Genomic DNA, 26,192 nt, shown 5'->3' with positions numbered 1-26,192 from the left:
GATTGACTGATCCAAACGCCAATCAATTATTTAGAAATATTTTCATATTTGGCGTTGTGAGCTAATTAACCTGAAAAATGTAATTTATTCTTATTTTCAAAATTCACATTGAAGGAGAAAATTCTAAATTATGATAGAAAACATTAACTACTTTTGAAATGTAGTAGGCAAATGATGTAATATATGTTTTCATGTCATTTTCCTATACAGTACTGTGGACAGTCTTGATGAGCCTGAAGACTCCGATGCGGCATTAAGTGATACGCCGGCAGTTTTTTCACCGGCAGCTAGTCCTGCCCTAACGCCCGCTGAGGAGCTGGACCAGCCATCCCAGGCTGAGGCCACCCGATCTCCGCGGAGCCCTTCACCACTCCAGCAGCCGTAGCCCAGGCGTTGCCGCAATGTCCCTCAATCTTCCTCTGGGCAACCGACTCGGGAGATTATAGATGCCCGAGTCATAGATTTCCTTGCCCAGAGGAGGAGTGATGGCATTGAGGAGTTAATGCTGAGGGACCTTGCACCTTTATTGAAGCAAGTGCCCATTGAAATGCATCATGAATGTGTTGCATCAATGGCCCTTGTTATTAAAATGTACGCCTCCCCTTACCAGGGAGACATACACTTCCATATTAATGATCTGCGCAAGCAGATCTTGAATATCCCCCCACAGCAACATGGTCGCAGCTATCACCAGCCTCAACACCCACCTCCAGGGCCATCTTTCCCCCCAACCGACTTACCAACGGTCCCAAGACCCGATAGCATCCACTTTCACACCAAGTATTGCAACTCGGGCCACTGATCCTGGCCATGTACGGCCACAATCATTCCACAATCATTCCACGGCCACAGTCATGTACGGCACACCAGTTCACAATGTACATACATTTTTATTTTGAGGAACATAATGTGTATTTTGCTAGAATGAGAACATGAGGTATTAGAAGATTTTTTGGCCCATTACACTAAATACTAATGATGTTAATGTCGGTGACATTTTGTGGAAAACATCATTACTTTTAACTATGTGCTGGCCAAAAAACCTCAGCCCGCAAGCCCACGTCAAGGATCCTCATTCTCCTGAAGGGACGCATCTGGGCATTACCCCTGGGAAGGGGACACATCTGGGCATTACCATTGTGAAGTGGGCACATTTGGGCATTACCACTGTGAAGGGGGCACATCTGGGCATACCATTGTGAAGGGGCCACATTTGGGCATTACCACTGTGAAGGGGGCACATCTGGGTGATACCGCTGTGAAGGAGCACATCTGGGCATTACCACTGTGAAGGGGGCACATGTGAGCTTTATTACTGTAAAAGGGCTACTCTCTCTACTGCCAGACACAGCGCAGACCACCGCTACCAGTGTCACAATTCCAACCAAGACCAATGAGCACCACTCATGTCCTGGGATTCCCAAACAACAAGGAGGGGTTCCCTTCTTACCCCTTAAAGGCATGTACTGCTGGACCCCCAGCCACATGGACACCACTGGCACTTCAGGATATATACCAACTCTTCTCACTAAGGTACCAGCCACACTCACAGGAGCAGCCCTCCTGAAACCACACTGCTCACACACAGACCACTGTCGCCTGTGCCCACCATTAAGCAGTAAGGTGGTCAGCCCTTCCTTCCTCCCCATGTAGCAGCGCACACATCCAGACACAGCACTGCCGTTACAAACAACTACTGGGCCACGGGAACAAGGGGAACTTATTACACTTACATTCGTTCCGTGAGTTGCCTTGATGTTTAGAATGGAGATTCAGCACTGCGTTATAGCAGCCACCCAGGCGTGTTGCTTCTTCTCCTTCTTCTTCCACTGTGCGCAAGCTCCGCCTCCGGTCATTGCGCGGGCTTGACCTAGCTTGACACGGCTTTGCGGGCCGTATGTGGCCCGCAGGCTGTAAGTTGGGCATCATTGCCCTAGGACATATGATGCACATAGATTACTACTACCCTGATGTAGAACTTTACACTTACCACACCAACTCCTACTTACCAAGTTGTTGCCCAAACACTCAGAGTTTAAGTCTGTTTATGGACATCTTCCATAGACTGCACAGTACTACATAGCTTGGGGTCTGCATAAATAGAAACAGTTCTTCTACCCCCATTTCTTATATAATTAATAAATAAGTTATATAATAGAGGACCCAGCACTGAACCTTGGGGTACACCAGGGACCATCCAGAGCAGGAATCATTAACCACAACTCTCTGAACATGGGCCTATCCAATTACAGATTACACTTTCTAAACTTATAGACCTTATTTTACCCACTAATCATCGATAAGGAACAATATCAAATACCTTTGCAAATTCCAAGAACACTACATCCACAGCCACCCCTCTGTCCAGGTTTCTAATCACCTCTTCATAAAAACAAATCAGGTTAGTTTGACAACTTCTATTTTTTGGTAAACTGGTGCAGGCTATCACGTATGATATTATACTCCTGTATGTCGTGCAGGCGTCACTAAGGTTTTTTAATTACTCTATTCCACACCTGTGAGGGCACTATAATAGGGGAAGTTCTTTCTAATGTTCTACATCCCCGGAAGAAGCCAGGTTACTGGCGAAACAGCGTTGGGTTAGGAGGCGGCTGAGAGATCGACACACCATCCAGGGTATGAATATTTTTCTCTAATCACCAAGCTTTTTGCCCTTATATTTTGCCTTTGCTGATGCATATCTTGGGGCTTACTGTTTATAGCGGTCTTGGTGGTTCTTTTCATTTTTCTCATCCTGCATCATTCTTTTCCCTGGTCTCTTGGTGTGCTGACCTCTCGGCCCCCTCTTGGGCCTTGTTCCTCATCTTTGTATCTCACTTTTGTGCTGCCTTTTACCAATATGTATGTAATTTTCTTACATTGTCAATAAAGTTTATTTGATTTTCACTTCGTGAAGATTGTGGTTCAATTTTTGGGTAGTATTAGTGGCTCCACGTCTTGTGGGTCAGCAATTTTTGTGATTTGTTTCTGTCTGGTATTAATTGGGTGGCTACTCCTGTATGTAGTCTCCTAAGAGTCCTTCAAACATTCTATAATACTTTGTCTATAATTTTCTGGGGAAGACCCAGACCCCTTTTTGAATATGATCACCAGATTTACCAAGCACCAGTTGCTTCGCATGAACCATTCACTAGAGAATTTCTAAAATTTCTGAACAGGGACACAGCAATAACAGAACTGAGTTCTTTAAGATTGGGTGTAATCCAGTTGAACCTAAAGCCTTGTTCACATTTACTTTATTTACTATAGCTTAGTTTGCACCATATCTATATTCAGCCAATTTAGTATATTACTTAATGTATTAACAAGACTGGCACCAACTACGTCAGCTCCTCAGCACTGGTACCACCTACATCAGCTCCTCAGGACTGGCACCACTTACATCAGCTCCTCAGCACTGGCACCACCTACATCAGCTCCTCAGCACTGGCACCACCTACATCAGCTCCTCAGGACTGGCACAACTACAGTGACAGCAGATGGCAAACAAAAACTCATGGGATAAAGTTTTTGTTCGATCCTCATACAAGTTCTCCAGTGATGTGAAGGCCACTGGCCCAAACCCTGTTTGGGCTCCTTGCAATCTGGATCTAGTGGACTTTGATTAGGAGGTAATGGGGATGATTTAATGTGTTCCTGTGACTTTGCGAATGGAAGTTGGATCAAGAGCCTTTATCAGAAAAACAGAGCTCTTATATCTATACATGATAATTAATAACTCCAACCTGCCTGCCCTCTTTCCTACATTGGTATCCAATGGTGCTTGAATTGGTCTGTGGTCTTTGAAACTGAAGGCTCCCTTGCATCCATGAGATAACCAGTTACAATTTCAACAACTAGGTTTGAAGAACTAGCCAGGGCACTGTGGTGAATAGTCTGTGAAGATGCCCCTTTTAGCCTTCTTTTAATCTAGTACTAGTCTGCTTGGGTTAGGGGGTGGTGGGAATGCAGCATCCCACTGCACATCAATGGTACACTACAAAACTGGGGTTAAAAAAATATTTTTGCATGGTGAATGCATTTCTGTATGTGTGTATGTGTCACGCTGGCGGTCCTTGCCCGTCGCTGTCTTCCTGTTTTGGGCAGGTCTAGATGCTGCTCTGCTCTCCCTGTGTGATTTGGGACTAGTGCTGTGAACTTTCCTTCAGTATTGCGAGAGGTAATGCTTTCCTCCTGCCCCCGTCCAGCTGCTAGTTAAGTTGCTGATCAGTCTCCCTATTTAGCTGGGTTGTGGTACCACCTCCTCATCTGAGCTTTGAGGTTTTTCTAGTCTAGCATCCAGCAAAGATGATCTCATGTCTGATTACCTGTCTACCTCACCTTTCCTGTCTACTGTTTCTGCTCCTTGCCACCTCTCCCTACCTTGGACCTGTGACCTGGATTACACATGTACTCTGCCTGCCCTGACCTTCGAATTGCTATTTGGAATACGTCAGTACTCAGCCTGCACAGACTTTGGACTGTGCTCAGAATATGTTTTTGCCTGAGTCCTTGGTGCTTCACACTGGTGGTCTGACTGCCATGGGTCAGAAGCCAACTATACCAGAACTACTTCAGGAGGTAGCTGCCTGGCTGGTTCCATGCAGCGAAGTCCCGATCCCTGTATAGGGGATAAAGGGTGAATACCAGGGAACTGTCAGGACAACGCCTTAGATTTAGCCCAAAGTCAAACTAGTTAGTTGGCACAGTGAGTCCACACCCAGCTCCTGTTACAGTAATCTCCGGCCATGTACCCCACTGACCCATCCCCAATGGGCTTGTCAGAACTTCTCCAAGAGATCGAACGGCGACGTACAAATCAGAAACAGATATTGTCCTATCTACATGATGTATGTACCTGTCTGAAGTCTGACTACTGCATAGAGGTACTGCAACCACTGGCTGCTGCTCCTACTCCGCAAGTTACAATGATGTGTGAATTCAGTCCCCGGTTGTCTCCTCCTCCTCGTTATGATGGTGATCCACAGTCTTGCCAAGGTTCCATAAACTTATGCTCCATACATTTTGAATTATTATTGCATCAGCTCCAGTCTGAATGGGCCAAAGTGGCCTTTATTATGTCACATTTGGGTAGTGAGGCCTTAGCATGGGCAAACTTTTTGTGGGAAAAACCTATTAACATTAATTTACAACTGTTCCTGGAATCTTTTCAGAAAGTTTTTGAGGAGCATGGATGTGTTTCTGTGGCCTCCTCACTTCTATGCCTTCGCCAAAGCTCCCTTACTGTAGACCAATATGCTATCAAATTCCGAACACTGGTGTCTAAACTGGCCTGGAATAATGAAGCTTCGTTTACAGCCTTCTGTGAGAGGCTGTCTGGCAGGTCATACAATAACTACCTGCCTGCATACTCTGGAAGATGAATAACTCATCCTTCTTTGTCCATATCTGGATCTATGCTGGTGGTTAAAGGAAGGCTGTCTGAGGACGAAGAACGTAACCACAGATTTACTAATGGACTGTGTCTGTATTGTGGAGGCAATGGTCATTTTGGTTGCTCTTTTCCCCAGAAGCTGATTAACCTACTGAGCCTTGAATCCGTTGGAGAGGCAGCCTTAGGTGAAGATCTGAACTCTCCACAACTGTTATTGTCCTATGGTGCTACCCAGTTCAATGTGTCGGCCTTTCTTGATTCTGGTTCATCTGGTAACTTCCCGCATCAGGTGATGTCTGTTGATGGGAGAGGTCTGTCTGAGTCTATGCAATTTGTCACTGAACCCTTTGATCTGAATGTTGGAGTACTTCATTCGGAGAAGATATATCTTATGGTACTTCCTAAACAGAAAAGTTTTCTTGTGTTGGGGCTGCCATGGCTCCATATGCATCAACCAGTCCTGGACTGGAATTCCAGTCAAGTGCATCATTGGATATCAGCCTGCCATGACAAATGCCTTACTTCAGTTCAGTCGTCCTCCATCTGTACCACTGAATTTGGAAGGCCTGCCAGCTGCCTACCACCAGTTTCCTGATATATTTGACAAGAAGGAGGCAGAGGTGTTGCCACACCACAATCCATATGATTGCCCTATTGATCTCGTCCCAGGAACTACTCCCCCTAGAGGTCATGTCTATCCGTTGTTGGTACCTGAGACCTAAGCCATGTCTGAATACATTAAAGAGAACCTGGAGAGAGGTTTCATCTGGAGTCTTTATCTCAAGCTGTAGCCAGGTTTTTCTACCTAAAAAAGAAAGATGCATCCCTCCAACCATGCATTGATTATTGAGCACTGATCAAGATCCCCTTCACAAGATCCCCTCCTTACTACAGCTCCAAAATGGGTGCCTTTTTTACATCTTCTGAGGGGCACAGTCATTTTACATCTAATTGGGGGTTCAAATGCATGTGTTGGCACTGCCATAACATGGATTGAAAAAAACTTTTTTTTCTCCACAACTTTATTGGCCCTACCTCCATATCCTTATTTTGTTCCACTAAAGAGTCATTGGGACACCTGTAGCCCGAAATAGACCTGATTTAACGTGCTTTGCGACAACTTAGGAGGAAATTTATCAACTTGGTGTAAAGGAGAACTGACTCAGTTGCCCAAAACAACCAATCAGATTCAACCTTTCATTTATCACAGCTCCTTTGGAAAATGAAAGGTGGAATCTGATTGGTTACTATGGGCAACTAAGCCAGTTCTACGTTACACCAGTTTGATAAATCTCCCCTTAATTCAGATATAAGCAATTTTTTGGGAAAAATTCTGCAAACTTTTCTCATCTCTAGCCAAGATATTCAAGACTATGTATTTGCGTGCCCAGACTGTGCCCAGAACAAGCCCTCTGGGCAGAGGCCTGCTGGCCTACTCCTTCCCTTGCCTGTACCACATGCCCCATGGCAAAGCATTGGAATAGATTTTGTTACTGATCTTCCCTCCTCATCTGCCTGCACAATGATCCTTTACCTCGATTACCCTGTGCTGTACAGCTGGCCCACTTATTGATTTAGCACATTTTCCGTCTGCGCAACCTTCCTAAACACACTGGGGAATATTTAGTAAGAACGGCAATTTAGATGCTGCTCTTAGTCCATGTCCACTGCTGCTTGGTGCGTCTAAGTTATGTAGACGTGCTAGCCTCAACATAACTTAGGCGCTTTACTGGCGGCCGTGCGACTTGCTTAAATTTATGCAAGCTCCCAAAGTAATTTTCTACGCCAAAAACAGGCATAGAAAATTATGAATCAGACAGGCCGGCCAGCTCACCCCTTCCCCAAATACGCTATGCCCCTTTTTCTGCCACCTCTGAAAAATGGGCTGAGTGGGAAAAAGTCACAGATTCGGCTGCAAATGCCCTTTGCAACCAAATCTGCAACAAAAGTACGCCAAAAAGTGGAGTACTTCCCATAATAAATTACCCCCTTTGTTTCTGACAGAGAAGTACAATTTACTTCTAAATTGTGGAGATCCCTCTGCAAGTTGTTACAAGTAAACTTGGATTTCTCTGCATATCATCCACAGACTAATGGGCAGGTAGAAAGATTTAACCAGGTTCTTGAGAACAATCTAAGCTTCTTTTTTTTTCCTGCCAACCAAGACAACTGGGTATCTCTGCTACCATGTGCTAAATTCTGCCATAGAAATAACTCCAGTAAATCTACTGTTAAGTGTCCTTTCTTTATTGTTTATCTTCGGGTGCCTGAACCTTATGAGCTATCCACTGATGTGCCTGCTGTGGATGCCTCAACCAGGGATTATTTCCAGATCTGGCAAGAGACCAAGGTTTCTCTTTCTTGGTCCTCCATACCCATGAAGGAAAAGGCAGATAAGAGATGAAGAGATACCCCACAATTCTTGCCCAGTGACAAGGTCTGGTTGTCGTCAAAAATATTCACATCAAAATGCCATCTTTCAAATCTACTCCTCTTGGGACCTTTCGAGATTATATATCAAGTCATTCATGTTTGTTACAAGCTCTGTCTGCTGCCAATTTCATTCAGGTGTCTCTTCTCAGACCCCTGGTATGAAATCGCCACTCCAAGTGTTGCTGCTCCTGTTCCTGTTGGGGCTGAAGATAAATTTCAGGTCAGGTATTTTATATGAAGAAGGTCAAGGATAAGAGCTTTTATCTTGAGGATTGGAAGGGTTTTGGCTAGAGGTGGGACGAATCCAATTTTTTTTGAATCCGAAAAGGTTCTCGAATCTCTCGAATCTTTTGAATCTCGAATCCTACGAATCCTGTACATAAGAATTGTGTGAACGGTGTAAGAAACAAAGTGATCCAAACTCAATATTCTTTTAATATGAACAAATAAAGAGTCCTTACTTTTTTAACAAAGTATTCGGATTTGGATTCGAAAAAAATTGAAAATACAGGGTAATACAGCGCACATACCTCTTACATCCAGTGACGTCTCCTTTGATGTAGATGTTCCTTCCCTCTTCCTCATGTTCTCCTTTCAGACCTTCAGAACAGACCACCAGTTTTCAGCCATTTTTCGTCTCTGCAGTTTGACAAAAAAAAGAAATCTTAGTTTACTACTTTTCCATCATTCTCGCATCTTTTGGACAAATCATCCTACCACCCCCAATATTGTGCCACTGTGCTCCCCAATACTATACTGCAGAAACAGATAAACCCCCTGATAGTAGTACCACACAGAGCCCCCCATATAAAATACCACTTCTTTGTGGCCTCAGTAGATGCCCCCATAGTGCCCCCCAATAATGTGCCAGTAAGTGTCCCTATAGATGCGCCCCTATCATGTGCCAGTATCAAGTGCCAACCTTCCCCATGTGCCAGTACCAACTGCCTTTCTCCTCCCCCTATGTCCCAGTATCATAGTGCCACCCCCCCATGTGCCAGTATCAAGTGCCTCTCTCCTTCCCACCCAACTCCCCATGTGCCAGTATCATAATGCCATCTCCCCCCCCAATGTGTCAGTATTTAGTGCCTCTCTCCCCCCCTATGTGCCAGTATCATAGTGCCATCCCCCCAATGTGCCAGTATCAAGTGCCTCTCTCCTTCCCACCCACCTCCCCATGTGCCAGTATCATAATGCCATGTCCCCCCCCAATATGCCAGTATTAAGTGCCTCCCCCCCCCATGTGCCAGTATCATAGTGCCATCCCCCCAATGTGCCAGTATCAAGTGCCTCTCTCCTTCCCACCCCCCCATGTGTCAGTATCATAGTGCCATCTCGCCCCTCCCAATGTTCCAGTATCAAGTGCCTCTCTCCTTCCCACCCCCCCCCACCCCCCCATGTGCCAGTATCAAGTGCCACCCCCCATGTGCCAAAGTATCAGGTGCCAATCCCCCCCACCCCCCATGTGCCAGTATCAAGTGCCTCCCGCTCCCACCATGTGGCAGTAACAGACCGGTATTTAAAAAAAACAAAAAACACTTATACTTACCTCCATGTCAGCCTCTTCCGGCCTGTGTCCCGCGCTGTATGTCCATATATGGAGTCAGTGCTTGTGTATTTCAGAAAAGTTTCTGCTGGGACTCGAACCCACGAGCTTCCGCATTAGAGGCAAGGCAGTTACCCACACAGCTACAAGAGCTGCATTGCCTCTGCCTGAAAAAATATGAGACTTTTACTGTAGACTCTGTTATAGCTTTAATAGCCAGTGTACATCCATACACATGAAACCTGCCCTAGCACACTCAGCACTGCTACATCTATACACATAACAGCTACCCCAGCACACCCAGCTCTGCTACATCTATACACATGACAGTTGCCCCAGCACACCCAGCTCTGCTACATCTATACACATGACAGCTGCCCCAGCACACTCAGCTCTGCTATATCGCTATATATGATAGCTGCCCCAGCACACCCAGCTCTGCTACATCAATACACATAACAGCTGCCCCAGCACACCCAGGTCTGCTACATCTATACACTAACCAGCTACCCCAGCACACCCAGCTCTGCTACATCTATACACATGACAGCTGCCCCAGCACACTCAGCTATGCTATATCTCTATATATCTATCTACTGTATAGTAATAATTACAGATATATAAATATAATAAATATAGCAGAGCTGAGTGTGCAGAGGCAGCTGTCATGTGTATAGATGTAGCAAAGCTGAGTGTGCTGGGGCAGCTGTCATATATATATATAGAGATATAGCAGAGCTGAGTGTGTTGGGGCAGCTGTCATGTGTATAGATGTAGCAGAGCTGAGTGTGCTGGGGCAGCTGTTATATAGAGATATAGCAGAGCTGAGTGTGCTGGGGCAGCTGTCATATAGAGAGATAGCAGAGCTGTGTGTTGGGGCAGCTGTCATATAGAGATATAGCAGTGCTGGGTGTGTTGGGGCAGCTGTCATATAGAGATATAGCAGAGCTGGGTGTGTTGGGGCAGCTGTTATGTGTATAGATGTACACTGGCTAGAACAGCTAACAGAGTCTAAGTCTCATATTTTTTCAGTCAGTAGCTATACAGCTCTAATAGCTGTGTGGGTAAGTGTGTTGCATCTCATACAGAAGGTTGTGGGTTTGAGTCCCAGCAGACACCCATCTCTCTCTCTCCTGCTGTAGCACATGCAAGGCATCTGTATCGCTGTCCTGAGGACGACTATGCCCGGGATGACTATGCCCGGGATTCATCGGATTTGAATTTTGAAAATGAGGTCGGGATTCGAGTCCACGAATCCTTCGAATCCAGCAAGATTCAAGGGATTCATGGATTCGACGTCCCATCTCTAGTTTTGGCTCTGATGAGAGGTATTGGGAGGCTGCAGAGAACATCAATGCTCCAGTCATCCTGAAAAAATTGCTAGCACAAACAGATCCTATTTAGAGGGGGCATAAGAGAAGGGGAGAACTGTTATTATGGCAGTCCTTGCTAGCCTCTGTCTTGCTATTCTGGGCGAGCGCGGGCATAGCCCTGCCCCCCATGTGAATTGGAACTAGTTCTGTGAACTTTTCATTCAGCATTGCGAGAGTGAATGCTTTCCTCCACCCTCTGTCCAGGTGCTGGTTAATTGCTGATCAGTGTCCCTATCTAGCTGGACTGTGGTTCCACCTCCTCGTCTGAGCTTTTAGCTTGTCTAGTCCCTAGTAACCAGCGAAGGTTTGTATTTTTTCCTTGTCTGTCTACTGTTTCTGCTCCTTGCTGCCTGCCCCAACTTTGGAACTGTGAACTGGATTATGCACATACCCTGTCTGCCTGACTTTGGAATTGCTATTTGGAATATGCAAGTACTCAGTCTGCCCAGACTTTGGACTGTGTTCAGACTATGCTTTTTGCCTAAGTCCTTGGTTATTCACACCAGTGTCTATGACTGCCGTGGGTCAGCAGGCAACTATACCAGGACTACATCAGGAGATAGCGGCCTGGTTGGTTCCCTACCGTGAAGTCGAGATCCCTGTGTAGGGGTTAAAGAGTGAATACCAGAGAACGGCCTGGACAATGACTTAGGTTTAGCCCAAAGTCAAATTGGTTAGTTGACACAGTGGGTCCACACCCACTGCCTATTATGTATGCACAAGGTATTAATCAGTATTAATAGCCCATATTCTCAGCCACTACTAGATGGGGCTGGTGTCACCCTCTATATATATAAAGAGGAAGAACAATCTAGAAACAGGTCAGTCAGTTTAAAAAGCCTTTGTCACCATGATCAACCCTATTAAACCAAGCATACTGCCTGGTAGGGTTGATCATGTTGATCAACATATAGTCAAAAGAAAGGTATAATTTTAAACATCTGCAGAGATATCTGTGTTTTTATTCATATGCAACTCAGTATATTTGATGATCAGGGGGCGTGGCTGAATCCTTGGAGAACTGCTTTTGGAACATCCGTGTACTCTGCACACTCCTCTCTTCCCTTGACAGCTCAGCATTGTGAGGGTTCAGCTGTGTCCTAGCATGTACACATCATACACACTACTTACTTTAGCCTTACCATGTTGAGAATATATGTTTTCTATACTTAGAAAGCCAATACATATTAATAGCTTATTCACAGGCACAATATATCATTATAAATGCACCGGCAATATGTATTAGCTAGTATATAAAACCACTCTTCTTAATATGATAAGGCTGTAACCAGGAGGAAAGTGGTCAACCTTGCATGGAGATGCCAGAGTTCAAAACCTAAGAGAGAATTCTCGATTTTTTTCTTCAGTTGTTTTGCTCCCTCATTTTAGGACTGTTTCACATCTGCGTTAAAACAGATCCGGCAGGCTGTTCTGGCCAGTAACAGCCTGCCAGATCCATGAATATCGGGCACTACCCTGAGCTGCCGAGATACTGTACGGCCCCATTCACTACAATAGGGACCGGTGGAGATTCGACCGCTACCCAGCAAATATGCCGAGAGGTGGCCGGACAAAAACTGCTGTTCTCAGAGGTATCTGTCCTGCAACTCCTCGGCATATTTGCTGGGTTGTGGGAGGATCTCTGCTGGTCCCCGTTATAGTGAATTGGGCTGGCAGCACACGGTAATGCCCAGTATTCATGGATCTGTTTAAACGCAGATGTCAAACAAACCTAACCAATAATAAACGGCTATAGTCTTACTATATTAAGAATATAGGTTTTTCTATGCTTAGGAAGCTAATACATATTAATAGTTTATTCACAGGCACAATATATGATTGTAAATACACCATTAGTATGTATTAGATTTATAAGCATAAAAACCTCTATTCTCAATATTGTAAGTCTATAGCCTTTTATTATGGGTTAAATGAGGGTGAATAAGACTGACCACTTACCTCAAGGCTTCAGCCTTATCATTCTTATCTTTAGAATCATATATTGTGCATGCGAATAAACCAGTAGTAAGTATTAGCTTTCTAAGCATAGAGAACCTCTATTCTAAATATAGTAAGGCTATAGTTAGTAGTGTATATGATATGTATATGCTAGGACACAGCTCTGCCCTCAGCATGCCCTGTCAATCAAGGGGTGGGGAAGAGTGTGCAGAGCACAGGGGTGTTCGAAAAGCAGTGCTTCAAGAATTCAGCCTCACCTCTTGGTACTCCAACGTAAGTATGTCAATAAGCCAAGCAGTAGTGCTCATGGTCAAGCAGCAGCTGCAAAAGCAAATTGAATCTTAGAATGTCTAAATGATAAAAATGTGTGATCCATTGCAATATTGGTCCTCTATAAATCCCATCTCGAATATGAGATTTAAATTTGTGCTCCACATTTGAAAAAAGATACAGAAGATGCAGAAAAGGTCCCATGAGACTAATAAGTGGTCAGGAATAATTTTTCGATAATACAAAATATGCCCTAGAGGTGGGATGTTCATTATGTGTGGAGAAAGGTGATTCCAATATCAATATAGCGAAGGGTTCTTTACAGAACAGGGAGTCAAATCATGCACATATGCAACTAAGCCTCCATTGCTTTCCATAGCCTCATATATTGAATATACTTAAAAATGGCGCCTCTAATGTCCTGGTTTCTCAAGCTGTAAATTAAAGGGTTAAACAATGGAGTCACCAGTGTGTATAGAACAGATAGACCTTTGTTCAGATTTATGGAATTATCTCTTGGTGGGAAGATATAAATGGATGACAAAGTCCCGTAGTACATGCACACAACAATCAGGTGGGAGCTGCAGGTGGAGAAGGCTTTATGTCTTCCAGTGGTGGAGGGAATCTTGAGGATGGTCTGAATGATTGAAATGTAGGTGAGTATAATAAACATGAATGGTGACACAATGACAGGAAATGCCACCAGAGCAGTGACCAGCTCTACAGAAGATGTACTAGAACAGGACAATTGTAGAACAGGAGCAGTGTCACAGTAGAAGTGGTTGATAGTGTTGAGGCCACAAAATTTTAACTTGGTCAAGAAAATGTATATTAAAAGGGCCAAGGTGAAGCCCAACAACCAGCAGGAGATTATCATCTGAAGCTGATGTGTAAAGGTCATAATGGTGTTATAATGTAATGGTCTGCAAATGGCTGCATATCGATCGAAGGACATGGCAGCAAACAGCAAGCACTGGGCAATGGTTGGAACACCCAATAAATAAAACTGAGATAAACACCGGACAACCGATACTTTTCCTCCTCCCTTCAGTATCAGCCATAACATGTTGGGCACAATGTTACTGGTGAACAGCATCTCAGACAAGGACAACTGGCTGAGGAAGAAGTACATAGGGGAATGAAGGCTCTGGGTGACCCCAACCAGGACAATTACAAGGGCATTTGCTGTCAAAGCCATGATGTGGACGATCAAACAAAGAGTAAAAACTAAAATCTTGTAGCTGTGAAGTTTTCCAAATCCCAATAGGAGAAATTCTGTGATTGTTGATTGATTTCTCTTGTCCATTTCCTATGGAGCAGAAACAAGGAATAACAAAAGATATTAGGCTAAACAAATAAAAAAAAAGTATTTTACATGTTCTATGAGATCAGCCTTTATCTGTTAGGGAATTTTAAGATCACCATCTGGAACACAGCCAATGAACCCAAAAATATACTTCAAAACAGCCTTCAAAAATCATTCTGGGTGGTAGGATGCTATGGAAACCCTTAGGTTTTTCACCAGAGCCCACTGCGAGGCCAGGTGGACTTTAGTCTGGGGACCCAGGTTATGTCTCTAGGGTTGATAGAAAACTGGTACACCTTCCAAAATGACTTGGGAGGTACAAAGAGAAGACAATTAGGATAGACAGACATGATCAATGCAGTACATGAGGGCTTAGTCCAGAGGAAGGCCAATGTTAGTTACCAGGAGTGTCAATATAAGCAGTAACAGCAGCCACATGGTAAATCACGAAACAAGGAATGGTCAGCTGCCCAGGAGATTCAATATAATCAGGAACAGCAGCCACTGGGTAAATCCAAAAACAAGCCAGTAGTCAGTTCACCAGAAAAGTCAATAGGAAATTAAACTGTAAAAAGCCCTGATACAAGCAAAATCACAGGCAAGTCAATTATGAATAAGTACTCTTAAATACCCCTCCTAGCTGTGGGATTAGACACAGAGTCAGAAAGCTGATTTCCTCTGCTTCCAGTCACATTGACAAGTCAACCAGCTGAGCTTTGCTGGCTGGCATGGCAACCTTCCCAGCAAAACAATGAATGGTGGTTTGGCTGCATAAATTCTTGACAAAAGTCTGAGACTTGTTGTTTTTTCTGCATGGCAACTGACTACAGCTGGTACAGTGCTACGCCTAAAATGGAAGAGAGCAGGAAGAACGGAAAACTTGGAATGACCAATTATTGTCACCCATGTATAAATATGAGCGTGGAAACAAATAATAAAAGTAAACAAAACTAAAAAGCAATTACTTCTTCAAGTCCTATGCAAACTATTGTGGTTGTAGTAACATTTGGAAGGAAGGAAACAGTACGGTCACCACTTGTGCTAAGGACATCTGTTATAAGTATTACACTAAAGTACATGGATTAGACTACTACAGTCATGGAGACCAGTTGCTATGAGAGTGGGAGTCAAAGGTTTCTATAATATCCCCAGGCCACATTATCTCCATAGAAAAGACAGCTACAATGCCACTCTAACAGTGTCAATCATGGTTTCCCTATAACAGAGCAGTAACACAGTACTCCCTTACCATTGACAGAATTCACCTATATCAATTACAGTCACAGTGGCCTAATAATATTAGAATATCACAATGCTCCCCTGAGTACCAATGGTTGTGGCTAAACATCTTTAGTGATACATTTGTGGTGCATTATGTCACCCAAGGCAGGCAGCTGAACAATGAACATGAAAAAACTACTCTCAATGGAGGAGCGTATTTTGCCTGGGAAACATTTAAGGTACATGTTGCAGAGCTCCAAGACATACTGTACCATCAATATCTCCACTTAAATCCCCTTGTAGCTGAAGAAGCAGGTCAATGTCCAGAGACAATTTCCCCAGTAACTGGACAACACACAGTTTGGGAGTCAACTGACAGCCTCACTTACATACAATAGTGTAGCTCTTAGGAAACAATGGGACAGGAAAATGGGAAAAAGGGGGGGGGGGGGGGGGGTGTACGGACAGCCGAACATAAAATAATATAAAAGGGTCCATCTGTTACAGTACAGTATATGAGTTATAGCGCAACAAGTGACAAAAGGATGAAAATTTTTCATTAATGAACCCCAATTTTCACAGGGTGAAGTAATTATACATCATGGATTAAATATTACAAACAGTAAGGTTAAGAATGAGATATCATGATCTGACAAGGAGTTAGTGTCTCCATGATTGTCTAGCATTAGAAACAACCGGCTGATGAGTTCCAAAAATAGCTTTTCATTCATCCAGGTCATGGCATATCAGTAGTAATAAGTTAGAGGAACTATTTTCTCTTGAAGACCTTCCACTAGTCATCAGACTGGCTTACTCAAGTAAGGAAGGCAAGCGGATGCCTAGCAAAACGTCTTCAAGAGAAAATGCAAGTCCAGTTGCTCTGACTTGTTGCAACTGAAGTTCCAAAAAAAACCTCACCTTTCCACCGATTGTGCATGGTTTCTAGCTCAGCCTATATTCACTATAGCTGCAGCACCAGACATAACTCATGGACAGCTGTTGGCGCATTTTCCACTTATGATCCCTCAAACTAGGCCAAAATGGGAAGCGACTTTGTAAGAGCAGTTCCCACTCCTGCGAGCTGTATAACACGTATGGCATTTCATCTGAATGGCTGCCATGCAATACTAAATTTCTGATCACACAAGGTCTACAAGATGACCCTTTACGAATTATGAAATCATGTAGTTGCTCTTCCACTCTTAGTCTTAGCCATAGGCACACAGCTGACAACCCTATTTTGCTTATGTAGACCACTGCATTCTCCCATGGTAGTGATGCTTCTAGCGGAGAACAACTCTGTAAAATGGCTGATTGTGCTTTTTTAGAACCTCCATATACAGTACAGACCAAAAGTTTGGACACACCTTCTCATTCAAAGAGTTTTCTTTATTTTCATGACTATGAAAATTGTAGATTCACACTGAAGGGATGAAAACTATGAATTAACATATGTGGAATTATATACATAACAAACAAGTGTGAAACAACTGAAAATATGTCATATTCTAGGTTCTTCAAAGTAGCCACCTTTTGCTTTGATTACTGCTTTGCACACTCTTGGCATTCTCTTGATGAGCTTCAAGAGGTAGTCCCCTGAAATGGTTTTCACTTCACAGGTGTGCCCTGTCAGGTTTAATAAGTGGGATTTCTTGCCTTATAAATGGGGTTGGGACCATCAGTTGCGTTGAGAAGAAGTCAGGTGGATACACATAGACTATTTGTATTATGGCAAGAAAAAAGCAGCTAAGTAAAGAAAAACGAGTGGCCATCATTACTTTAAGAAATGAAGGTCAGTCAGTCAGCCGAAAAATTGGGAAAACTTTTAAAGTAAGGGCTATTTGACCATGAAGGAGAGTGATGGGGTGTTGCGCCAGATGACCTGGCCTCCACAGTCACCGGACCTGAACCCAATCGAGATGGTTTGGGGTGAGCTGGACCGCAGAGTGAAGGCAAAAGGGCCAACAAGTGCCAAGCATCTTTGGGAACTCCTTCAAGACTGTTGGAAGACCATTTCAGGTGACTACCTCTTGAAGCTCATCAAGAGAATGCCAAGAGTGTGCAAAGCAGTAATCAAAGCAAAAGGTGGCTACTTTGAAGAACCTAGAATATGACATATTTTCAGTTGTTTCACACTTGTTTGTTATGTATATAATTCCACATGTGTTAATTCATAGTTTTGATGCCTTCATTGTCATGAAAATAAAGAAAACTCTTTGAATGAGAAGGTGTGTCCAAACTTTTGGTCTGTACTGTATGTCAGAAAGATATTGGGGTACAGTGGGGGCTTTATTATTGACACATAACACATAGATACATATTATTGTCTCGTGCATGAAGCTTTGATTGTTTCTGGGCTTGATCCCCCCCCCTGCTTTTCATCTGCTGCTCCATTGGACCCACCATAAGATTTGTCTATGTCCAACTTGACTCTTTCGAATAGAAGGATATTGGTCACACATAAATACCGATGATATCTATGTGTAAAAATTATTATAAGCTCTGCAGCATCTTACCTAACATGATCTGTATTGCTGAAGAAGAGATGTGTTGTATTCAATTACATAAATAAAGCCATTTTATATAATGACACAAGCCTCTCTAGGGAGTTTCCACCACCTTTGTTATTGTCAGTAGACTCATTAGTGATTTTATTCATATTCAACTCGTTAATTATCACATGTTTGTGAAATGAAATTCTCCACAGCAATGTACACTTGAAATGTTTATGATACATTGTGGAGGTGGCCTCCTAGTTTGTAAGGTGGTTAGTCCCTACAGATGATCTTTCAGGTCTGTGTGTAGTTTACATGGGTTGTCAATCAAAGATGGTGGAAGGAATGAAGTCAGACACGGGTAACCAAGATGAGGCAACTAGCTTGGTTACATTTTCACATGGGGCAGTGAGCATATGGTTACAAGACTCTCAGAAAGGGCACAGGCTTAGTAAGTGGCAATAGATGGCAGACAAATAGTCTCTTCAAGAGCCAAAAAGCTTACTCTTCTTGTGTTGTACCCAACAAGAGTGTCAAAACTCTGGCTGGAGTCTCCTTTAGCAGGACATCTATAAAGATAGATATTGCTGCTTTATAGGTCACGGCACTTTCTCTTCATGGCATGGTGCCACACAATCTGCGCAGGAGCCAATAGCTTGCAGTCTCGCTCTTTTTGTGATGCAAAGTCGCACGTAGTTTACACACCTCTCACTATTGGGTAATTTAGCCACAAGGTGGCTCGTCTTTTTATCTTAAACCTGTATTCTCTACAGGTCTTGTACTACATTAGGTTGCAGGGGAAAAGGCAGTACAATGGCTACTCATAGTCTGGCTAACCTTTCCTCTGCAGTGCTTAGCTCCTTTTGCATGCCATATCTGGGCCCTGTGATTGTGCACCAATTGGCAAGTGCCACTCACCTCTACTTGCTAGCTAGCTAAGTGCTGAAATTTGCTGTATATCTGTCTCTAGTTGCAGCATCTTCCACTGCGTTCTGATTTTCTGATGTTCCTGAGTCTGTTCTCCTGGCACATATAGGGATGCTAGCCTCTGACTCTGCTCAGCAGTGTACCAGACACTTATCCTTTCATCACCCCCAGTGTATAGTGTAAGATACAACAATTACAGCGTCATTCACATGAACATTGCTGATCACACCTGCATCAATATCCCACTTTAAGGTATATTCCCCCAGAGTTTCACTTTTCTGTCACAGGCTTCGTGTTTTGTCATTACTTTCTAAATATACATTTCTTATGCCTGTCTACTGAACTTACTCTTCAACTCTATGGCTAGGTGAAGGAAAGTTGGGCATTTGGAGCCTGTATAAAAAAAAATGCGCCCTAACTACTATACACAAGTGTTCATGTCTCCAGCCTACCTGCCCCCTTTCCTACGTTGGCATCAAATGGTGCTTGACTTGGCCTGTAGTCTATGAGAAGGCTTCCTTACATCCATGACATACTCTTCTTCTTATCCAGCTACAATTTTAACATTCAGGTTTGAAGAACCAGCCATGGCAGGGAGCATGTTAGAGGACCCCTAGGTCACCAATATGTTGGATACCCTGGCATATGCCCTTTTTGACTTCTCTTAATCTGGCCCTGGTCCGCTTAGGTTAGGCGGTGGGGGAAGGTTTTACCGTGTCTGTTTGAGATGTAGGGTGAAGGTTGCAATGGATGCCAACAGGAATTATACAAATGCAAGATGAGGTGTAAAACTCACGCTCTCTTTTATTCCCAACAAGGATGCACACCGCTTAGTGGTTACAGTTCAGCAGAGGCACTATCTTGGCAGATACAACACAATATGACCCAGAGTGCAGTAAACTTACCACTTCATACTTCCTGACTCTTCTCTCCATATATGGCAATAGTTTGATAAAGACCTTTGGCCTGAAATGTCATGTGTATGTAGCCGCTCTTTAATTAAATCACCTTTTGCATTATAAACAAACATTTGTGCAGGAGTTGATATCATTCTCTATATAATATGAGACATAGTGATCGCAATTTACTACTGAGGTTGCACCTGAATCCCACTAGAAATTGTGCCAAACTTTGATGCATTTAATTTCAGACATAATTATAATGTAAGTAAGTCAAAAAGTAGAACGCCTTTAGGAATTCTGTCCCAAAGTAGGCCAACCAATAAGTAGTGTAAAGTTATACTAGACAGTCTAAAGGTGCGCCAGATGATCAACCAGCTCCATGTCTTTCTTAACCGCAGCAAACCATTTTTGTTCTAAGTCTCTCATTCCTAACAGAGGGACCTTCACTGATTCTGCCCCTCATTGGGTCTTGAACTTTAAAATGTAATGTTGTACTTTACAGTGCAGATGAGTGATCTTTTACTTTCCCCTAGGCTTTGGATCTTCAGACCCAACATTACTTTTACCATCACCCATTGCAGAACCTCTCCCTACAGGTCCTAGGTTATCCTTCTCTTTTCAGTCAACCTTTATATTGTGTGACTTCCATACGAACAATGATGATGCTTGTATCGTGATGAACTTAACCAACCTGCCACAGTACAGCCTAAAAGTTGAAACATATGGGGAATTTAAACATTGCAGATGTTGCAGAACTTTTTGCAACTCTTTCATTCATCTGAAAGGGGCTTACCTATCATAAGTCCCAAAACAATCCCAAGCAACCAAACAAAATGTATCCACATTCATCTGGGATTTACATCCTCACCTATCCCTTGGTTGAACTTGATGGACTTTTTTAAACAGGCAAATGTTGCTAAGATGCAATAAGAGCCTGGAAATATGGAGCTTTTAAAGCCTATGAAAAAAAATTGGCCCCGGGGGTAGGTCCAGAACCTCATATTTATTGAATATACTTAAAAATGGCACCTTTAATATCCTGGTTTCTCAAGCTGTAGAATAAAGGGTTAAACAATGTTGTCACCAGTGTGTTTAGAACAGGTTTACCTTTATTCATGGAATCATCTCATGGTGGGAAGATATATAAATGTACGACAATGTCCCATAGTACATGCCCACAATGATAAAGAGGGAGCCGCAGTTGGAGAAGGCTTTATGTCTTCTAGTGTTGGAAGAAATCTTGAGGATGGTCCGGATGATCGAAATGTAGGTGACCGTGATAAACATGAATGATTACAAAAGGACGGGAGATACCACCAGATCGGTGACCAGTATAGCAAGCCGGAGGGGTGTGAGTAGTGGATAGGAGTATTTGTACTCACAGTTTGGACACTCCTTGGGTTGTGCAGTGATGAGAAGGGTAAACGTATTTCCTCCTCCTTAGGCTACATGCACACGAACGTTGTTTGTTTCCGTGTCCGTTCAGTTTTTTTTTGCGGATAGGATGCGGACCCATTCATTTTAATGGGTCCGCAAAAAATGCGGACAGCACACCGTGTGCTGTCCGCATCAGTATGTCCGTTTTGTAGCCCCGCAAAAAAAATAGAACATGTCCTATTCTTGTCCGTTTTAGGCACTGTTGCAATGGATCCGCAAAAAAAAAACGGATGGCATAGGAATGTCATCCGGTATTTTTTGCGGATGCGCAATTTGCGGACTGCAAAACACATATGATAGGGGCATGTAGCCTTATAGGGAGAGAGCACAGCCCCACTTACTAGTTGGTTGTTATGGCCTGTTAACCCCATACTGCCTTTTACAAAGAAAATGCTCACATACACAATAAATTACATTGATCTTTTTGCAGTATAAGTACAGGAAATGCACAAGAGCCCATTTGCAGTGACACAGAAAATGTACTGGTACGGCATACATATTAGGACATCATCAGACATCATCCACAACTCCATCCTCCGTCAGGCAAAACTCCATCAGACCTCAGACAAAACTCCGTCCTCCCTCAGGGAAAACTCCGTCGTCCCTCAGGGAAAACTCCGTCGTCCCTCAGGGAAAACTCTGTCGTCCCTCAGGGAAAACTCCGTCGTCCCTCAGCCAAAACTCAGTCGTCCCTCAGCCAAAACTCAGTCGTCCCTCAGCCAAAACTCCGTCGTCCCTCAGCCAAAACTCCGTCGTCCCTCAGCCAAAACTCCGTCGTCCCTCAGCCAAAACTCCGTCGTCACTCAGCCAAAACTCCGTCAGACATCAGCCAAAACTCCGTCAGACATCAGCCAAAACTCCGTCAGACATCAGCCAAAACTCCGTCAGACATCAGCCAAAACTCCGTCAGACATCAGCCAAAACTCCGTCAGACATCAGCCAAAACTCCGTCAGACATCAGCCAAAACTCCGTCGTCCCTCAGCCAAAACTCCGTCGTCCCTCAGCCAAAACTTCAATTAGAAATGAATGGGCGGCACTGCGCTTCAGTCGCGGTCCAGGTGCACGGTCAAAAGGTAGATACCTCGATACTTGTAATAGAGAGACCAGCACTCCGTAATTCCAGTGATGAAAGAAAGGTTTCTTTATTCGTCACCCATATGTGACGCGCGTTTCGACACTAGTCTGTGTCTTTGTCAAAGTACAGGTGATAACAGCTCAAAGTAATATACAAATGGCACCATTAAATACAATTCAAATAACCCGCCTCCTAGCCACGTCAGTGGTCACATGGCAAGGGGCGGACTGAACCGCCCCCAGCCATGTGATCAGTCACGGGGTCAGGGCGTCATACTGCTAGGCAACCCATCCAAACAGACTGACCATGAGTGGAGTACGGTAAGACATGTATCTAACCCATATATTATTATCTATCAGAGCGATCTTTGATCCTTTATACATCTGGTTTACACAATTTTCTGAGTAGCAATACATTAGAATTAGTCCGTCTCCTCCTCATGTAAAAAAATCATATGGTCACGGAAGCAGCAATGCCCGTCACATGATGTGTCACATGACATAGCACTGTTACGTCTCAGATCCAAAAGGTATTACAAAAAATATCAAGTCTCATAGAAGATAGATTGCGCTGTGTATTGAAAATTCATGTCAAGTTCAAATATATTCCAGAGAACTGAGGTATCCATATTTGGTTACAAAACAACAGCATACATAAATACACAGTAACAATCCACAATTATTTACTGCACTCATTGAATCAGAGGAAACTACTCAGTGAATATTCCTTATTGAGGCCTTTGGGGGCAAGCGTCTCAAGTCGATGGATCCAATATGCTTCACGCTGGTGGAGCATCTGGATCCGATTTCCTCCACGTCGAGGTAGGGTCACTTCTTCTAAAATTTGAAAACGCAATTGTGAGATGCGGTGATTTTTTTCTTTAAAATGTTGGGGAATAGGTAACAAGATGTTTTCTTTCCTAATTGTGGACTTATGTTTTGCTACCCGGTCCTTCATACGCATCGTCGTCTCTCCAACATAGCACAACCCACAGGGACATTTAAGTAAATAAATCACAAAACTGCTTTCACATGTGAAATGACCCCGAATGGGGATTTGTTGTCCTGTCTGAGGGTGTGCTATGTTGGAGCCTTTGATCACGTTAGAGCAGTGAACACAGTTAAGACAGGGAAATGTTCCCTTCCTAACTGTAGAGAAAGTGAGCTGTCGCTGAAGCATCCTGTCACTTCCTACGTCCGCCCGCACAATCATGTCTCTAATGTTTTTATTTCGCTTAAAGCACATCATGGGGCGGTCCCTAAATTCCTGAATTGCAGGATATGATTTTTGTAAGATGTTCCAGTGTTTGTAGATGACAGCCCTGACTCGGTCCATCCAAGGATGGTATTTTACCACTAGTGGTATTCTCTGTCCTTTGTCTTTCCTTTCTGTGGGGTTTCTTATCTTGTCTAGCTGTTGATGTAATAGACAGGGCGGATAGCCTCTGTCTATAAATTTCTGAGTCATCTCCCATAACCTAAGATCACGTGTGTCCTGATCCATAACAATATTGGCCACTCTTTTATATTGTGAGTATGGCAAGGATTTTTTTACAGTCGATGGGTGATTACTCTGGAATGACAAGAGACTATTCCTGTCAGTTTTCTTGACATATAAGTCAGTAGTAATCCTATTGTCAGTGCCCCTAATCACCCATGTGTCGAGGAAGGAGACACGTTCTGTGTCTTGGTGCAGGGTAAATTTCAGCTCTGGTCTTATATTGTTGATGTAGTCCACAAAGGTCATAAGGGTCTCAATGCTGCACCGCCACACGCAGAAAACGTCATCTATGAAGCGTTTCCAAAATATACAGTGATTTTGATATAGTTCACTTGGGTAAATATATTCTCTCTCAAAGTGTGCCATATAGCAATTTGCGTATGGCGGTGCAGCATTGGACCCCATCGCGGTCCCACACCGCTGCTGGAAAAAAGTGTCCTGAAATAAAAAATAATTGCGACGTAAGACAATGGACAATAAAGAAAGAAAAAACTTTTTTTCTTGTGCCGTGTAAGGGCTGTCATCTAACAACATCTGGACAGATTCCAGACCTTTTTCATGAGTTATTCTCGTATATAAGCTGCAGACGTCTAGAGTGACAAGGATGCAATCATGCGACAGCTCAATTTCCCGTTCTGCCTCCAAAAAATGTTGGGTATCCCTGAGATAGGAAGGGGCCTTTTTGGTAAGTGGAGTCAACACTTTGTCAAGAAATATTGCAGGGGGAGATAGGACTGAATCCGTAGCTGCAACAATGGGGCGACCCGGAGGCTTGTCCAGGGATTTATGCACTTTCGGAAGTGTGTAAAACACGGGTGTCACAGGGTGTTGGTTGATTAAAAATTCCGCTAATTTTTTGTCAATAACATGTTGTGATAAATTTTCATCAACCAAAGTCTGTAACTCCCGTTTAATGGTCCAGACCGGATCCCCCTGCAATATTTCATAGACATTGTGGTCAGATAATTGTCCCAAAATCTCTCTAACATAATAATCTTTGTCTAGTATAACAAGGGCACCGCCTTTGTCCGCAGGCTTAAAAACCAGGGAGTCATCATCAGTCAGATGATTGACCACCTGTCTCTCCTCTACGGACAAATTATGGTGAATATAATAGTCACCTTTCTTAAAATTCGCAAGTAGTATGGCAATATCACGTTGTACAAGTTGTATGTACGTTTCACTGGGGTGATATGTCTTCGGGGGCATATAATGGCTCTTAAGCCTTAGGCCAAACTGCTGCAAATTTAATAGTGATGGTACATTTTCAATAGGGACTGGATCATGCATTGATACATTTGAAAAGTGGCTTTTAAGCCGTATGCTCCGAAAGAAGCGATTTAAATCCATGTCCAGTCCAAATGTGTCCAGACTAGTGGTCGGACTGAAAGATAGTCCCTTTTCAAGAAGTCCAATTTGGAGTGGAGAGAGATTCTTAGATGATAAATTTAACACTAAGGTGTGCTGAGTACCTGTGACCGGGTTAGACGTGGAGCTTCGGCGTCCCCGATGATGGTGTCGGCCTGAGCGCCTGGTGTTGGCCTTCTTGGGCGTCTGCGTGCTCCTAAAAAATTGCGCTGACCTGTTGTGGAGTCGCTCCCAGAGTCGGATGATGCTGTGCCCGCTCTGCGACCGGATCGACGCGGTGGTTGAGATGTAGCAGTGCCGGCCTTGTCCTGCCATCTGTACACTTGGTTTCTTTGGTAGTCTTCCATATCCCGAATGTATTTTGTACGCTTTGTAATCTGTATAGAACTTTGTAATTCGGTACATTGTTTATCAATCTTTTCTTTCAGGATATCGAGATCTTCTTTTTTTAGACAGTCTCTTAATTGGGACTCAATAGTGCTGATGCCTTCTTGGCACTCGGCAATGGCTCTGGTCAGATGTTCAATTGTCAGAACTATAATGTCCAGTGAACACTTGTTTAAAATATTGGCGAAGCGGGCACAATATTCAACGCTCTCTCGGAAGAAAGTGGGTCTGAGGTTCACTCTTAATCCACGTGGAATGCGTTTAGAGCGGTGATACTCCGCCAAAACTTCGTCGTCCCTCAGCCAAAACTCCGTCAGAAATCAGCCAAAACTCTGTCAGACATCAGCCAAAACTCCGTCAGACATCAGCCAAAACTCCGTCAGACATCAGCCAAAACTCCGTCAGACACCAGCCAAAACTCCGTCAGACATCAGCCAAAACTTCGTCCTCCCTAACTCAAAATATGCCCTACTACACACACTCTTCATGACCATGTGACGAGTCACGTGTGTGGGAGGGGTCAGATGTGCACAGCAGCTGGTAGAATGTACAGAACTGTAGCCATCAAATAGAGCTCTGTACTAGAGATGTGTGTGT

The 26,192-nt window shown here is 43.6% G+C and overlaps 1 protein-coding gene across 1 annotated transcript; it reads right to left on the bottom strand.

Annotated features, from left to right (window-relative positions):
• Positions 1-13,331: 13,331 nt before the first annotated feature.
• Positions 13,332-14,282, bottom strand: LOC120989031 (olfactory receptor 10A6-like). The gene has a single exon (XM_040416881.1). It carries the CDS (start codon positions 14,280-14,282, stop codon positions 13,332-13,334), a length of 951 nt encoding a protein of 316 aa, XP_040272815.1.
• Between the last annotated feature and the right edge of the window lie 11,910 nt (positions 14,283-26,192).

This window comes from Bufo bufo, chromosome 1 (genome assembly GCF_905171765.1).
Source record: "Bufo bufo chromosome 1, aBufBuf1.1, whole genome shotgun sequence".
Lineage (NCBI taxonomy): Eukaryota > Metazoa > Chordata > Amphibia > Anura > Bufonidae > Bufo > Bufo bufo.
The sequence above is the reverse complement of the archived record's forward strand: the minus strand, read 5'-3'. Positions and strand labels throughout refer to the sequence as shown.

Bases quoted from the DNA above. Each gene is read 5' to 3' on its own strand.
- LOC120989031 (XM_040416881.1), bottom strand. From the start codon at position 14,282: ATGGACAAGAGAAATCAATCAACAATCACAGAATTTCTCCTATTGGGA.